An 18161-nucleotide genomic window follows, 5' to 3' on the forward strand; every position below is an offset into this window, starting at 1 on the left:
AGGAGATTCATGTATATTTCTCAGTGTTTTCCCACTTTATCTAAGTTTTGAGAGTCACTTCACTGAACTAAGACAGTGGAAAACAAAAGGTGCAAAAATCCCACTCTGTATCCTTGGTCTTAGATCCACATTGAGGTTTTTTTAAATTTTTAAATAAGGTTTTTTTTCTGATTATGAAAATATCTGCTTATCTGATCATATTTAGAAAACAAGAACATTGCAACAAAGAGAATAAACATTGCATACCTTGCTGCAAATTTAAAATGACATTTGATGCATTTCTGTGTAAGTTTGATTAATAATAAATAATAGTTGACACTTAGTGAGCACATAATATCTGCCTACTCTGTTCTAAGCACTTTGCAAGTAGTGACTAATTTAATCCTCACAACTATAATGAGGTAGTTTACCTTATTCATTATTTTCATTTTAGAGATGGGGAAATTGGCATATGGAGATTAAAGAATGTGCCCAGTGTCATACAAGCTAATAAATGTATTATGTGTTTCCATAATAAATGACAGAGCTGGGGTTCAAACTCAGAATATATTCATAACCACAGTGCTTTATTGCTTTTATATATGTTTATATTTGCATGCATACCTGTATCATTTTGTCTGCCTATCTGTTTCATTTTAATGGAATAAGGGTCTCTAAAGGGATTCTAGTTTGCCCCTGGATTAAGAGACAAACGGATAAAAGTAAAAGGGGGAAACTTTTACTTTTTAATTTGTGCTCTTTTACTTGTTATTTTCTGTGAGATGTTCAATTTTATAATTAAAAAATAGACTTTTGAAGAGACTAGAATTGTGAATACATAGATACTTGCTCCACATTGTGAGTTTCCCATTTCTGGGGGAATAATTAGAGATGATCATTTCAGCAGCATTTAATGGATTCAAATTCTGTCTGACTCACAGGAAGTTCCCCTTTCCAGACCAGACTCAAGAGACTTTGGGAAGAGGATATAACACTGACCAAAGGTGATAGAAACTTATTGTCTAGTTTCTTACTTCAGCCTTTAAAGACCTGTGTGAGATTATCATGAGAAACCACAACTATCCCACTAAAACGTGGTACCTGCAAATAATACTCATTAGTACTGGTGAGGTCAGTGCAGTTCTTGTCAGTGATCCGGGCCCCTAGCTGCTGCCATCCCTGTCTGTTTAGTCTTGTCTTTGGCCTCATAAGCACATTCTCCTGTCTTATTCTCTGCACTGGTCTTTTTTTCCATAATGTGAGCTTACTGGAGTACATTTCTTTTCCTGCCCATCTGGCCAAACTCTTTTATAACTTATTTGAGGATATGTTGTCTTGATACTTAGCAACCTGAGTGAACTCAGGTCCAGCTTTATTGGAGAGCAATGGCCCTGCTCCATTACGGCCCTTCCTTTGAAGACTGTTCTAGACTCCTCTGGATTGAAAGTGTAGCAGAAAAAAATAGCTGCTTATTCCTGAAAAGAATACCTTAAGCCAGTGGTTCTCAACCTTGGCTGCACATTAGAATCACCTGGGAATCTTTTTAAAATCCTGATTTCTGGGCCTCATCCTCCAGAAATTCTGTTTCTTTGTTATGGGGTGAGGCCACAACATTAGTAACAAAGAAACAGAATTTCCGGAGGATGAGGCCCAGAAATCAGGATTTTAAAAAGATTCCCAGATGATTCTAATGTGTAGCCAAGGTTGAGAACCACTGCCTTAAGCAAATATAATGTGGTTTGGTTAATTTTGGCTCTGGACAACCCCAAAGTAAAGAACCTGGGATAAAGTAGAATTTTAACCACTTCTGTCCATTTTCATTGAGTTAGTGTTTTAGTTGAAGCAGTCATCATTTCACATCTGCTATAATTTTGCCCTTAGAGTTTGTCCCTCCTTCTGCCGGACCAACGTCAGTTTATCCTCTGGGGTTACCATAATGCAATTGAAGTAAAAAGTCCAGCAGCAGCAGGAGCAAATGAGATGCTGTTGAAAGGTGTTGGGAGCAAAGGAGAAATGTGGGGAAAATGGTATTCATATTGATCATTCTCTTGTAATAACTATGGATTTGTAGTGAAAAGGGGAATAATAGAAAAAAATTGTATATATAGTATAGTAACATAAAAATGTTTTTAATCACATTGCTAGGAGTGCTTTGTAAAAATAACATTCATAATTTGATGAAGCTAAAGTTTGTCTGTTTGTCTTATAAATATATTTAACTCTGGAATTTTGTGTCATAAGAAAGGCATATGCATGTCCTTTTCATTTCATTGATTTTAATAAAAGATATAAATCCAGTCCTCAAATGCTGGCAGATTTAGTAATTTGTTCACTCACTTCAGATCTAAACATAAGTGATTTAAAATAAAATAAAATAAAATAGGAAGTTTGTTGCTACATAAATTTTTTTTTATGGATAGATTCTGATTAATACAAGCAAAAGTGGGGTTTTCAAATGGCTAGGTTTCATGACTGATACCATCAAAGGGCATATTTCTCTGTAAGACAGAAATTATCTGAAATAAACAGATTGGGGGGAAACCAAAGGCTTCTAGTGAGATAAATATTTTATTGGGTAGAATAGTTTGTGTGGTTTTATAATAAAATCTAGAGGCCCGGTGCACAAAAATTTGTGCACTGGGCGGGGGGGGGGGTGTCCTTCAGCCCGGCCTGTGCCCTCTCGCGGTCTGGGACCCCTCAGGAGATAACGACCTGCTGGCTTTGGCCTGCTCCTGGGTGGCAGAGGGCAGGCCCAATCCCTAGGTGCAGCCCCTGGTCGGACTCAGAGCAGGCCGATTGGGGAGTTAGGGCGCCGCCCCCTGTCATGCACAGAGCAGGGCGGATCGGGAGGTTGCTATGCCACCCCCAGTCACACTCAGGGTAGGGCCGATTGGGGGGTTGGGGCGCGCCCCCTGTTACACTCAAGGCAGGGTTGATGGGGAGGTTGCGGGGCCACCCCCTGTCACGCACAGAGCACGGCCAATCAGGGGGTTGGGGCGCTGCCCCTGTCACACACAGAACAGGACCCATCAGGGGGGTTGGGGCTCCATACCCTGTCACGCACAGAGCAGGGTTGATCAGGGGGTTGGGGAGCTCCCCCCTGTCACGCACAGAGCAGGGCCCATCAGGGGGTTGGGGAGCTCCCCCGTGTCACGCACAGAGTAGGTCCGATAGGGGAGTTGGGGCACCGTCCCCTGTCACACACAGAGCAGGGTGGATCAGGGGGTTGGGGTGGCGCCCCCTGTCACACACAGAGCAGGGCCCGTGGGGGGCGGTTGGGGCGCTGCCCTCTATCACCCACAGAGCAGGGCCGATCAGGGGATTGGGGCACCGCCACTGTCACACTCAGGGCAGGGCCGATGGGGAGGTTATGGCTCTACCCCGTCATACACAGAGCAGGGCCCGTGGGGGGAAGGAGGGGTTGGGGCGCCGCACCCTGTCACACACAGAGCAGGGCCGATCAGGGGGTTGGGGAGCTCCCCCCTATCAGGCACAGAGCAGGGCTGATCAGGGGGTTGGGGTGCCTTCCCCTGTCACGAACAGAGCAGGGCGGGTAGGGAGGTTGTGGCCCCGCCCCCTGTCACACACAGAGCCGCAGGGCGATCAGGGGGTTTGGGCGCTGCCTCCTGTCACGCTGATCCTGCTGCCAGGAGGCCTCGCGGCTCTGCTGATCCCGGTGCTGGGAGGCATATTACCCTTTTACTATATAGGATAGAGGCCTGGTGCACGGGTGGGGGCCGGCTGGTTTGCCCTGAAGGGTGTCCTGGATCGGGGTGGGGGTCCCCATTGGGGTGCCTGGCCAGCCTGGATTAAGGGATGATGGCTGTTCGCAGCTATTCACACACCCTTCAGGGTGGGGGTCCCCACTGGGGTGCCTGGCCAGTCTGGGTGAGGGGCTGAGGGCTGTTTTCAGGCTGGCGGGTGACTGAAGCTCCCAACCACTCTTTTTTCTCTCTTTTTTTATATTCTGGGCCAGCTTTAGCTCTGAGGCTTGGCTCCAGCTCTTAGGCCTCCGCTGCTGAAAGCAGGTATCTGGTTTGTTTGGGTTCTATAATCGAAACACTATTTCAACTCCAGCTCTGAGATCCCGGACAGCTGAAAGCAGGTTTCTGGGGTTTTGTTTAGCTTCTATATTTGTAACAATGTTTCAAACTGCAAGTTCAGAGGCTGGCAGCGGCAGGCGGGGAACATTGGAGTCCTCCGTCACTGAAGCAAGCAAGCCTCATGTTCATTTCAAGCTGCCTGGCTGCTGGCCGCCACCTTGGCTGGCAGTTAATTTGCATATCACCCTATTAGCCAATGGGAAGGGTAGCGGACGTACGGCTAATTACCATGTTTCTCTTTTATTAGATAGGATAATCTGGACCATCAATTATCTTCATAAATAAATGTTTATTTGAAATAATATATTCAGTTCGTGGTTTTATTTTTATTTCACCATATTCCTAGGTGATTTAATTAAAATACACTTTCTAACAAACCCACTTATCAGTTTCTCCAACTCAGAGCAAATTAAGAGGTGGGGTGCCTTAAGCAGCACACTGACAGTGAGGTAACCACTGACAGGCTGACGAGAGAGGGGGAAAAGCAAAACTCCTCAAATTAAACAAAAACAGTCCAGGTTTATTTGTAAGAAGTGGTTCTTAAACTTTGAGTTATGGACACCTTTGAGATATCTGATGGAAGCTGAAGACTTTTTGCCCAGAAATCTGCGTAAACATGTATTAATTTACATTCAGTGTTGGGATTCTTGGGCTCCCTAAATCCCACCCATTCTTGGGTTCCAGGTTAAAAACCCATGATTTAGTGAAAGGGCAAATAGCTTTGCATACCTCAGTAACCTTTAAGAGCATGACTTTAGGACAGTTTATAGATAATTGACAATGCTGAGTTAACAGAGAATGCAAAATTTTGTGCTATACACTTAATGAATATATAATATTTTTTCTTTGAATTAAAAATATTCATTTTTTTCCACTTAACATTTATCCCATTATCTGAAAAACTCAATCTGCATTCCTCAGAGATACTGATTAGTGAGGTATTATTCTGCATTTGCACAAAATAAGCTACATCTTGCATTTAATTTAATCAGTGATGTCCTGGAGCCTTTTAGTGCTAGTGAGATTGTGAGCATCTCTTCCCAGCTCCCTATTCTGAGATGTCAAGTTCACCTTCCATAGGGGGAGTGTTCATATTGCTGAAGACCTATCAGTCAAAGCTTGCTCTGTGCTCATTTATTTTTATTTTTTTAAAATATATTTTATTGATTTTTCACAGAGAGAAAGAGAGAGGGATAGAGAGTTAGAAACATCGATGAGAGAGAAACATCTATCAGCTGCCTCCTGCACATCTCCCACTGGGGATGTGCCCGCAACCAAGGTACATGCCCTTGACCGGAATCGAACTTGAGACCTTTCAGTCCGCAGGCCGAGGCTCTATCCACTGGGCCAAACCGGTTAGGGCCCCAGGTTGGTTTTTAAATACTTACTAGCATGTAACTGATTTAAACTACTCATTTTAGTGCCTGTTGTGTTCCAGACACTGTCCTCGGTGCCAGTGATACAATAGTGAATAAACAGAGATTACTTAAGCGAATGTAGTTTTCTAAGTCCTAAATTTCCTAATAAAGAGGGAAGAATTGGGAGTTTCTTAATTGAATAATGGTGGGAAATGTGGACTCAAACCAAAGCAAATGGGTTTTCTTACTGTAGAATCTACGGAATCTTTTAATATGCTATTGTGCATTGTTACTCTGTAGGAAGAGAATATAGTAGGGATTATTTTCAGGACCTAACCAAGGAATGCTCCCCAACACCCCAGGATGTCTTTAACATCTTTCAGAAACACTGTTCTTCCTCTCCAGGGTGTTAGGAACTGGTGGCTAAAGGGCAGTACTCAAGGGGTGTAGGTCAGAGGATGGCCAGGACTTGTGAAGACAGACCTTCGCACCATCTGTGTATAGGGGGTTCACTTGTAATTTGTGGATTGAATTGTTTTATTGATGGTGTCCGGAACCATTCTATTGTATTTTTATTTCTAATATATAAAAGAAAAGGCACTGTTCTGGTTATACTGTTATTAATCTTTTAAAAAATGCTTTCTAATCTGCAGTTTCTTATTTGGGGAGACATAGTGGTATGTGCATGTGAACTTCTGCCAACACCTACCCCCTGCTGCTAGATTTCTCCTTAGCACTGGCCGTCTCCTCCTCCAGAGTTTGTCCCCTTACAGGGAGTCTCTGAAACCTCATTCATCTACCACTTCATCCTCATTAGGCTGCATCACAGCCACCTGGGTGGTTATTAAAACCATAGCTTCCTACGTCTCACCTCAGACCTATTGATTCAGCATACGTTACACGTAAACCCCAAGAGTCTGTCATTTAAAGCACATCTACAGGTGACTTTTGGATTGAATTGTTTAATTTCCATATTGAATGGTTTAAATTCCTTTTTTGGTAGGTCTGTACAGTATTTTTCAGTGTAGGAGCTGTTGGCATTTTGGCTGGGATTGTGTGGCACTTTGCAGGCAAAACTGGACGTTTAAAATCCTTGGCTCCTGCCTATCATCATCCCCTGTTACTGGTACAAACCAGAATGCCCTCACACATTTCCAAATACCTTCCTGCTACTTTATGGGGCAGTATCCTCCCCAATTAAGAATCACTGCTATGTACTATTTTATTATTCTAGATGTTGCTCTTATATTTTAATGCATGTTTTTAACCTAAAACTCCAAATTACTCACTAATTCTAAATACTTCCCAAACAGTACAGGGTCCTTAGAACACATTAATGTCAAGCACACCTTCCCATTTACATGCATTTTGTTCAATATTTGTTCTAGCTTTTTAAAAAGATCACCTCTGTGTCTTTGGTGTTTTGCAGTTTTATATGATGTCTGGGTGTGGATTTGTTTTTTATTTAGCTTCCTTGGGACTTGGTGTGTCCTAAATCTGAGGTCTTATGCCTTCTATCCATTCCGGAAACATTTAAGTCACTATCTCTTGAAATACTGCTTCTTTACTATTTCTGTTCTTTCCTTCTGAAACTTTAATTAGGTGTGTGCTAACCTCTCTTTCATGAGATGATTTTGTGAGATTTGGTGATTTAAAGATGTCTCTTAGTCTCTCTTTTTTATCTTCTCTTTGTCTCTCCTTGCTGTTTCATATCTCATTTTGTTTACTAATTCTGTCTCTGCTCCAATTAGATTTTTAAATGTTAAAGGTTATATTTTTTATATCTAGAAAGTCTACTAGGTTCGTTTTTTCCTATCTGCTAAGTAGTTTTTGTTTCTGGCCCATGGATTGCCTCTTTTTAATTCTGTAAACTTTAAAGTGTACTTAATTGTAAATTTATATTCTGTATCTGTTAATACCAAAATATGAACTTCTTGCAAGTTTAATTTTGTTGTCCATAGCTTTTGCTGTTCTGGTGGTTTATTTCCTTTTGGTTTGATAAATTTTTTATCTGATATTTGGCTAATACTAGTACTTAGGAATCTCCTGCCATGGTCAGCAAACTGCGGCTCGCGAGCCACATGCGGCTCTTTGGCCCCTTCACTGTGGCTCTTCCACAAAATACCACGTGTGGGCGCTCACGTACAGTGCAATTGAAACTTTGTGGCCCATGGGCAGAAGTCGCTATTTTGTGGAAGAGCCGGTATTTTGTGGAAGAGCCACACTGAAGGGGCCAAAGAGCCACATGTGGCTCATGTGCCACGGTTTGCCAAGCCGCAGTTTGCCGACCACTGTTAGGGCTTGAGCTAAAGGTGTGTTTCACGACAGAGAGTGTGCTTCTCTTTCTGCTAGATGCCCAGAAACGGCTTAAGTTCCTTCCTTGGTTTGAGGCTCCTGGTCCTTGCAAGAGTGCAAATTTATACTCAACTGAGATAGGCTTGTAATTATGAGTTTTCAGGGGACTGCATTCCAGTGAAGGTCTGGTTCAAAGAGTTGGGTTTTTATTTGCTGTCTTTGTCAATGGTGCGCGCGCGCGCGCACACACACACACACACACACACACACACACACACACACACCCTTCACTTGAAAGGTGTGGCCTTTCAAGGGCATTCCTGGTTTTATGCAATAGTCTCAATTACAGCTTTCACCACATCTGATAAAAATCAAAATTCAAGTGTGTAGATTCCAAGTTTAAGTTAAGGTCATGGCTTTAGCTCTTGCTTACTCTTATTTTGTTCAATAAAGCCATTCAACATATTTTTTTGAGCTAATTACTATTTTTCTGTTTTTGCCTCCTGTGGATTTCTTGTTGAGTTCAGCAGTGCATTTAAAAGAATATTTGTTGTATCTTGTCTGCCATATCTAAGTATTTGTAATGGAAGGAGCTTTCATTTCTAGTCTAACATTTTCAAATGCAAAACCTCAGGAGGTTTCTTTTGTTTGTTTGTTTCTTTCTTTCCTCTTTCTTTCTTATTTTTGTTGTTAATCCTTATCTGAGGATATTTTCCCATTGATTTTTTTTTTTTTTAGGGAGAATGGAATAGAGAGGGAAAGACAGAGAGAAACATTGATGTGAGAGAAACACATCAGTTGGTTGCCTCCTGCACAGGCCCCAACCAGGGCCCAGGCCAGAGAGGAGCCTGCAACCAAGGTATGTGCCCTTGACCGGAATTGAACCCGGGACCCTTTGGTTCACAGGCCAATGCTCTGTCCATTGGGCCAAACCTGCTAGGGCTCTTTTCTTTATTTTTATTGTTTGACACTCTTACAAGATGCCTCCATACCCCCTCTCCTTTGCCTGCCTCTTCCCAGCCCCCGCTTCCCTCTGGCTGTCACCACACTGTTGTCTATGTTTATGGGTTATGCATATGTGTTCTTTGACGAGTCCCTACACTTTCTTTCTTTTTTTTTAAATATATATTTTTTAATTGATTTTTTACAGAGAGGAAGGGAGAGAGATAGAGAGTTAGAAACATCGATGAGAGAAAAACATCAATCAGCTGCCTCCTGCACACCTCCTACTGGGGATGTGCCCGCAACCCAGGTACATGCCCTTGACCGGAATCGAACCTGGGACCCTTCAGTCTGCAGGCCGACGCTCTATCCACTGAGCCAAACCGGTTTCGGCCCTTCACTTTCTTTAATCCAGTCCCCCACCGCCAACAGCTGGCACTCTGCTCCATGTCTTGGCATGTTCTTGTACCTTAAAAATTAACTTAAAACATGTCATAAATGTAAAACTTGCTCTTTTAGAAGAAAACATAGGAGAGTATCTTTATGACTTTGGGTTAAGCAAAAAGATGTTGGACACCAAAAGCACAATATGTAAAAAAACACACACAAAAAGAACAGTAATAAATTAGCCTTCATCAAAAGTAAAAACTTCGCTCTGTGCATTAGTTTGCTAGGGCTGCCATAACAAATGCCACAGGTGGCCTGGCTTAAACAGTAGAAATTTTATTCTCTCACAGTTCTGGAGACTGGCAGTCTAAGGTCCAGGTCTTGGTTTCTCCTGAGGCTTCTCTCCTTGGATTGCAGGTGACTGCTTCTTGCTTATTCTCACGTGGACTTTGCTCTGTATGTGCACATCTCTGCTGTCCCTTCCTTTCCTAAGAAGAACACTAGTCCTGTTGAATTAGGATTCACCCATGTAGCCTCATTTCACCTTAATGACCCTTTAAAGGCCCTATCTCAAAATAAAATCACATTCTAAGGTGCTGGGGCTTAGGGTTTCAACATATAAATTTGAGGGATGCACAATTCAGTCCATGATGCCCTGCAAAAGACACAGTTAAGGGAATGCAAAGACAAGCTATAGACTGGGAGCAAATGTTTGCATATCACATACTTGACAAAGAACTTGTATATATTCACAAAACTCAACAATATAAAAATAAACATTTTAGTTAAAACATGGAAAAACAAATGAAGACACTTCACCAAAGGGTGGCAAATAAGCACATTATTAATCATTAGTCATTAGGGAAATGCAAACAAAAACCATGATGAGATACCATTAAACTCCTGTTAGAATGGCGACAATAAAAAGTACAATACCAGCTACTGGCAAGGATGTGGAAGAACTGCAACTCTCCTACATTGCTGCTGGACATGAACAACGGTACAGCAACTCTGGAAAGAGTTTGACAGGTTCTTATAAAGTTAAACATATACCCATCGTCTCCTGGGTATTTTTGTAACTTGTACACAACTATATATATAGCAGCTCAATTCATATTTGCCAAAAAAGTGAAAATAGCCAATATGTCCTTCCACTCGTAATGGACAAACTATGGTATATTCATACAATGGGATACTACTCAACAAGAAAAAAGGAACAAACTAGTAATACATATAGCGACTTGGCAAAAGAAGACAGTCTCAAAAATAACATAGTGAATGATTTAATTTATATGAAATTCTTGAAAAGACAAAACTATGCTGGCAAAGTTCAAAATAGTGATTGCCAGGAGTTGAGGTAGGAAAGATAGTACTGTCAAGGGAGTTTCTGTTTCCGGACAATGGTGGTGATGGTTACACAAATCTCTACATGTGTTCTAACAACTAGAATTATATTTTCAAAAGTTTATTTTTTTTCTAGTTATAAACTAATTCCCGGAGGTATAACATACAACATGGTGACTATAGTGAACAACACTGTAGTGTATATTTGAAAGATACCAAGAGTAGATCTTAAAAATTCTCATTATAAGAAAACAAAGTTGTAACTATGTATGATGTGATGGATCTTAACTAAACTTATAATCATTTTGTCATATATACATATATCAAATCATTATGTCATACACCTAAAACTAACCCAGGGTTATGTCTCAATTAAAAAAAATTAAAATTCCCAAGTTTATATACTTTATTTCATACATAAATAATTAAATAAAAGTTAGTTCTTTACTTGTTCTAGCCACATTTCAGTTTATCAGTAGCTGCATGTGACATGGGGCTACTGTATTGGACAGTACAGATATAGAACATTTTCATCAACACAAAGTTTTACTGGACTGTGCTGTTTTACAGCAGGGTTCTGCTTTTCCGGTAAAGGGCTAGGAAGTAAATACTTCCAATTTTGTGGGCCATTTGCTCTCTATCTCAGCTATTCAGTTCTACCATTGTATTGTAAAAGCAGCCATGGACCTAATACTTAAATGGGCATGGCTGTATTCCAATAAAACTGCATTGATAGAAACAGTCATGTTCTGCTGATCCCTATTTTTGAGATTTGATAGGTCTATTTCCTTTTTTCATGTCAGCTCAGAGTTTCTTGGTAGAGTGGCCTTATAATTTATCATATTAAATACAATTTTAATTGTAAATTTGAGAGTGAAAGTGGCCACTATTAATAGCATAAACTGGGAATGTCTTCCTATGAATTGATTGCCCTGGTGGTAGGCTTACTAGTATACCTAGTCCACGTAACGGTGGAAAAGCAAACAAAACTATTTCTTCAGCAGCGGCTGTGGGTTAGCCATTTTCCTTGAAAGGTAGTATTTATATGGGAGACACCCTGAAGTTTGGCCTGCCCAATATACTCAAAATAGCCTGTTTTCTGTCCCTGTGCCTTGCTCATGCTTTTCTTTCTATGCCCTCTTTCCCATCCCTCTTATGTGTTTGTTCTAATCCAGCCCATCTTTCAAACCTCTGCTTGAATGGTATCTCCTTCATAAAACCATCCCTTTCAGACTTAGAAGTTGGTATTTATACTTCATAAAATTCAAAGGGCTCAGTGCCTTAGACAGGGTCCCAAAATCTGACTAAAGTGCCTTGATAGCTTTAAATACAGATTTCTGGGGCAATAAAAACATTCTAAGTATTAGATAGTACTGATGGTTACATAACTGTGAATATACTAAAAACCACTAGATTGTACATATTAAAAGAGTGAACTTTATGATATGTGAATTATCCTATATAATAAAAGGGTAATATGCAAATTGACTGGAAGGCAGAACGACCAGTCGCTATGATGTGCACTGACCACCAGGGGGCAGGTGCTCAATGCAGGAGCTGCCCCCTGGTGGTTAGTGCACTCTTACAGGAGGAGCTCCGCTCAGCCACAAGCCAGGCTGACAGCTGCAAGTGCAGCGGCAGTGGCAGGAGCCTCTCCCAGCGCTAAGTTTATTCAACTGTGGCTTAGGCCTGCTCTTCATGGGAAGCGGGCCTAAGCCATCAGTCAGACATCCCTGAAGGCTCCTGGGCTGCCAGAGGGATGTCTGACTGCCAGCCTAGGCCCGATCCCCCAGATAGTGGGCCTAAGCCAGCAGGTAGACAATCCCCCAAGGGGTCTCAGACTGTGAGAGGATGCAGACCAGGATGAGGGACCCGCCCCCCACCTGCATGAATTTTCATTCACCGGGCCTCTAAGTGTCTAAATAAAGGTTTTATAAAAGTGTTATATTTAGTGAAAAATTTAAATTCTCCGACAAGGAATATGAATTTTTGTCTTTAAAGCATTGATGTGTGTTCCTAACGTGTTTTAAACTCAAGAACATCACTTGGAGAGCATGTGAAGAATGGTTGGCAAGTCAGTGATGATGGCAGAAGAGGGCTAGATCCTTAGGAGTATTTATCTTCAGCTTTCTGCCCTGAACAAGTCTGAAAACTTTTGTTATTGATACTGAATTAGAAAATTCAAACTCTACACCTGGTGATATTTTATAATATTTATCTTGCTCATGTTCTTTTTTTCTAATAAATTGCTCTAGGTCAGTGGTTCTCAACCTGTGGGTCGCGACCCCTTTGGGGATCGAACGACCCTTTCACAGGGGTCACCTAAGACCATCAGAAAACACATATATAATTACAGACTGTTTTGTGATTAATCACTATGCTTTAATTATGTCCAATTTGTAACAATGAAAATATATCCTGCATATCAGATATTTACATTACGATTCATAACAGTCACAAAATTACAGTTATGAAGTAGCAAGAAAATAATTTTATGGTTGGGGGTCACCACAACATGAGGAACTGTATTAAAGGGTCGCAGCATTAGGAAGGTTGAGAACCACTGCTCTAGGTGATTAAAAAAAGAATTGTAGTTACAGGGTATTAGAGATAATATTTTGAAATTTACCTCTGTGTGTCACTTGACCATAGTAAATTTAGAGACAGCTAACTTTGATTTATTTTAGCCAGTAGAGCAAGATTCTTGATGACTCATATGCTTTAAAGTCCTTTTATTAATAAGCATATGGATTTTGATAAAAAGCCCAAATTTGTTTTCTGAGCATTTAAATTATTCTTCCCTACTTTTTGTGAATGATCTTATTTCTGTCAAATAAGTTACATATTGGAAAACATTTCAGAAGGCAAAGATTATAGCTGTCTTGTTTCCTGATTGACTAGAGAACCATAAGTTTTATCCTTTAGAAAATTCTGGACTGATTTAAATTTTGAAAAATTCAGAAGTCAGGCCTATAGTAAATATTGGCTTTAATAAACTGTCATAGTTTTTTTTGTTGTTGTTGTTAAATATGTGCTGGTGTTAACTATTAATAAATGTTTTTAAAAGAATGTAATGTGTACAGCAACCATTTTGGACAAACACACTTTGTGTAACTTGTGTTGTCAATAGAGAGTGTGCCCTCTAGTGGTCAGTTGGGAACAAAATTTCATCTATAAAAATAATCCTAGCTTTCTATTGGTTCACATTTTCTCAGCTATTTCATAATGAAATAACTCTCATTCTGAACTTTCTTTCATAAACAAAACAAAATCATGACAGGATTTTTAAATGGAGAATTAAGAATTTGAAAGAGTAGTGTCTTATTTTATTTGGATAAGTGCTAAAAAAGATGTGGATTGAAGGACGGCGTATTAATATTAGGGAGGAGCCTAACAGAGAAAAGATAACGAAGTATAAGAAAAGGCAAGTAGTTTTGATAGTATTTGAGAAGATTTATGACTAACATTGATGTGATATACCTGAATATTTTAGGGTTACACTCTGCCCCCTTTACAAAATGTTTCCATAATGATACTGATTTTCTTTTTTATTGGTGTGTGTGTGTGTGTGTGTATCTTCATCTTCTCAGTCTAAGGAAGGCAATAAATACTTATCTAGCACTATCTATTTGAAATGCCTATCTGATTTAGTGGAAATTAAATTTACTTTGAAATAACAGTTGATATCTGCTGTGCACTGCCTGTCATAAGTTGGCATCATAAGTGTTTATTAATTATGGGGATTTAAGGAATTAATTTTTCCTGCAAATTTTATTTCAACTTCATTCTTAATTTGTGTAAGGAGATCTTTTAGTACCTTTGTTTTTATTTTTGAGTTAAAAGGTTAAATTTCACATTTCAGCAATGGCTGTGTCCCATATCCAGCTACCTTTCTATATCCTTGGCTGATATTTTTAATGCCTCACTATTCTTAGCATTCCACTGTTGGTGCTATTATCATCCCTTGTGAGTGGTTCACTGATCTTCACCAATTCATTAATATGAGTGCTGCAACTAAGAGTAATTCTGGTCACATGAATGGATCTTTCTGTGATCAGGGAATCATATGTATTGGTCTTCATTGGTTGATATGAAAATTAATTTATTAAGTTTTAGTTTATAGTTCAAATATTATGTTACAATAGTTTAAAAGTTATTATGCAATTAAAGAACATTTTAAATTGACAAATAATTACTGCCATTTAATACAAATTGAAAAGACAGTTTCTGTCTATAATTTTTAAAGTGATTTTTAATATGTGGCTTATAAAAATATATTTGGTTTGTATTGAACTGCAGTGATTTGATTGTGCCATCAGGTGTGTATAAACAGATACACAGGGGCTGTTTTCATGGTTATATAACTATGTTAGCTTTTCATAGTCCAAGGTTTTTAAATTAACAAGTTTAAAAATAGTTAATAAATTCAAAATTTTAACCAGGCTGAATGAATGCAATAGAGTGTAGTGCTTTAAAGCTGGAGTCGGACTGCCTGGGTCGGAATCCCAGCACTGTCACTTACCAGCTATAATGGCCTTGGCCAGTTCTTTAACTTCTCTGTGCTTCCGTTTTCACATATGCAACACGGGAATAATAGGAGTACCTGTTTCATAAGATTGTTGTGAGGATTAAATGAATTAATATAAAAACACTTAGAATAGTGCCTGGCACATAATAAGGCTTATGTGTATATTAGCTATTATGATCATTATTGTAAAATTTATGCTTAAATTAATAATGAAATTCATTGTAAAGAACATAGTGTTTGTTTTGTAAATGTAAATTACTTTTGCAGTTATTGCTTTGAAAAACATTTCCATGTAATTGAAAATAAACAGCTTATGACATTTTATAAAGTTTTTAATGAAAGCTTTTTTCACAATTATCTTTTCTTCTTTTTTTTAGGCCCGGAATGTTAACACTGGTGAATTAGCAGCAATTAAAGTAATAAAGTTGGAACCAGGTAAATTAATTGAAATTTGATGTTTCTTATTGCTGTACGCAACTAGCTATCTTTAAGGCTTATTTTAATGATGTTTCGTTAGCATTCTCTTATTGTTCCCAGTATTTTCTGAGAAATGAAAGTGGTATCTACTCTTTCCTACACCTCTTTGAGACCTGAAGACATCTTGCTCAACCTGTTCCTAAAAAATAATTAATTATTGGGGGAAGGGGAAAACTCCTGAAGAGACTTTGTTCCTTCTGAACTCAGTTGAGCAAACTTGTCTCAGATTGCCAGTGGTGTGTTCCCCGGTTAACAGTGTCCTGCGGTCAGGGGGCAGTGGTGCAGTGGAAAGAGGTGAACTGAGATTTGGGTGGTTGTAGTCCAGTTCTTGTGTCCCATCCTCTTGCTCTGTGAACTTGAGCAAGTAACTTCACTTCCTGAGTCTCACTTTTCTCAATAGACCTAGCTCTCACATTTTGTCTTCGTTACTTTCCAACTTTATTGTAAAGCCTCTAGGACTACTCCATGTTTTTTGTCAGTTTCAGCCCCTGTATTCTACCCCTGAATTCCTCCCACCTTCCGCAAAGCCCATAGCTTTCTGAGTTAACGATACACTATTGTTTACCCACTCTTAAAAACCCCATTTCTCCTTTTCTTTTCTGTTATAAGCAAGCAATTGTGTTAGTGTCAAAATTGAGTTCGAGAGGAACGATGCTGCCTTTCTGATGGCTTCTTCCGCTACAAACTGATAATATGAATTTATTGGTTAAATAGGTTTTAGCTTCAGTATAACATAAATCCACTAAAAATATTTTTGAAGGGGGGAACTTCTTTTGTAGAAAGGCCAGATCATAAAATATTTTAGGTTTTGTGGACCACCTATGGTCTCTGTATACAGTTCTCCTCTGTCCTACCTCTCTCCCTGTTAAAATGGAAAAACCATTCTCAGCAAAGAAAGCCACCTGCTGCTGTACTTTGCTCAGCCCTGATATAGATCATCAGTAGACTTTTTAGAAGTGCCATTAAGGTGAAATTTGAAGGATGTGTTGACCATGATCAAACCACACTGAAATATAATGAATAAAAAAATGCTTTTTCAGTTATACCTATTTACAGATTTGATATAGTTTAATTATATTCTAACATCGCAAGATAGTTTTTTCTTTTCTTTGAGTCCGCTACTCTTCAGTTTATTATAAGAAATTTATTGGGATAATTGAAATTGGTGAAATCTGGGATTAAAAATTAAAAATTTGGCATTTGAATCAGGGCCTTCATTTTTAGTTACTAATAAAGAGTTACTTGATGGGAATAGCTGCTAATCAGAAGTAGTTTGTACATACATCATCCTTCAAATCAGTTTAGTGCCTTCTTTCTCAGGAAGTGTCCTAGTAGATACTCAGTAAATATTTATTGGATAAATCAAATTAATGAAGATGTGAGACTAAGAAGATATCTTAGAGATGGGTTGGTGTAAACCATGACAGTTTTGCTAATAAATAGCTAACATTTATTCAAACTTATCTTGTGCCAGGCCCTGTTCTAAGTGCTTTACATTTGTTGACTCATTTAATCCTTATATTATTCTCTTTTTAAAAAATAAGGAAACAAAGCACTGAAAGTTTCAGTTTGTTGTCCTAATTAGTGGCAAGCTGAGATTTGAACCCTGGCAATATAGCCTACTCTTTCACCACTCTCGGAAGTTGGTAGTGGTGTGGGAACTGTATTAATAGGTTTAGCTGGATGTTTGTTTAATTATACACATGCGTGCGCGCACACAAACACACACACACACACACACAGTTTCCTAGAACTAGCATATGAAAAATCTTTAGAGGTAGAGCCACCACTTAACAAGCTAAGTGAGTTTTATTCCCATTTAATGAGTACTAAATGAATTTCTTGGGGTAAGATATAAGTGTTTCTTCAAAACCAGTATATTTGCTCAAATTGGACATCTTTTGTGGCAAAATTGATGCATAATAAACCAAAAGATAAACCAGCAAATAAACTTCTTTATGAAGAGTATAATGTAATCAGTTTAATTAGCAAGCTGTTCTTCACACTCTGGAGTACAATGGAGACAGTAATCTCAAGTAACTAATGGAGAGAGTGAAAAGCTGCCTCACCATTTATCAGTCTGGAGTAACAGACAGATAAAGTCTCACTAACAGTATTTCTCCCAAGAATGGTGCAGCTGGCAAGTGTCGGAACAAATCCTGCTTTTGAGTGACTGTGGCTTGCTTACTCTCTGAGAAACTTTGTTCTAAAAAATCATCGACTACCAGAAACTTGGCTGTGTGTAATCATATCAGCAAGAATCAAACTTCCCCCTCTTCCCCTCTTCCTTGGGGAATCTGTCATTTTGACATAGAGAGGCACTCTCGATTTACAGCCGAGATGCACAGCTCCAGATAAGGGGTTTCTGGACACGGCACCTACATCTATCTTAACTTCTCAGATCCTGAGGAAAGAGGACCTTGGCTTCACTTTTGGCAGTCTAGTCCTGAAGTAGACTCCTTTACGACCAGGACTAGACTCTGCTTTGCCCTAACCCTACTAAAAGGCTGCTTCGTTTAAATGTCACCTGAACCCCACTCTTCCCAGAATCTTACTAGTATAACTCTTATCTTCTGTTGTGTGAGATGGCCCAAGGTTTCTCTGGTGTGTGGTTTTTCTCATTGCATTGGGTCAGTGAGCCTGACTTTATCAGATTACAGGTTTGTTCTTGTGGTCTTCAAGCTGTTTGGCCTACCACCCTGCCAACTCTTCAGACTTACTTTGAGGGAAACCTAAAGATGGAGAGAA

General features: G+C 39.5%; 1 protein-coding gene across 9 annotated transcripts in view; it reads left to right on the forward strand.

Moving 5' to 3' along the window:
- Positions 1–18161, forward strand: part of MAP4K3 (mitogen-activated protein kinase kinase kinase kinase 3) — a 112810-nt gene that overhangs the window by 30032 nt on the left and 64617 nt on the right. For all 9 annotated transcript variants that reach the window (XR_009448001.1, XM_059660031.1, XM_059660037.1 and 6 more), the window contains exon 2: positions 15314–15371. Coding sequence is in view for 8 of the 9 variants with exons in the window: in XM_059660031.1 (XP_059516014.1) it covers positions 15314–15371 (58 nt within the window). In the remaining variant the exon portion in view is untranslated. The remainder of the gene's footprint in view (positions 1–15313; positions 15372–18161) is intronic.

Source organism: Myotis daubentonii, chromosome 12 (genome assembly GCF_963259705.1).
Source record: "Myotis daubentonii chromosome 12, mMyoDau2.1, whole genome shotgun sequence".
NCBI classification, from domain to species: Eukaryota; Metazoa; Chordata; class Mammalia; order Chiroptera; family Vespertilionidae; genus Myotis; species Myotis daubentonii.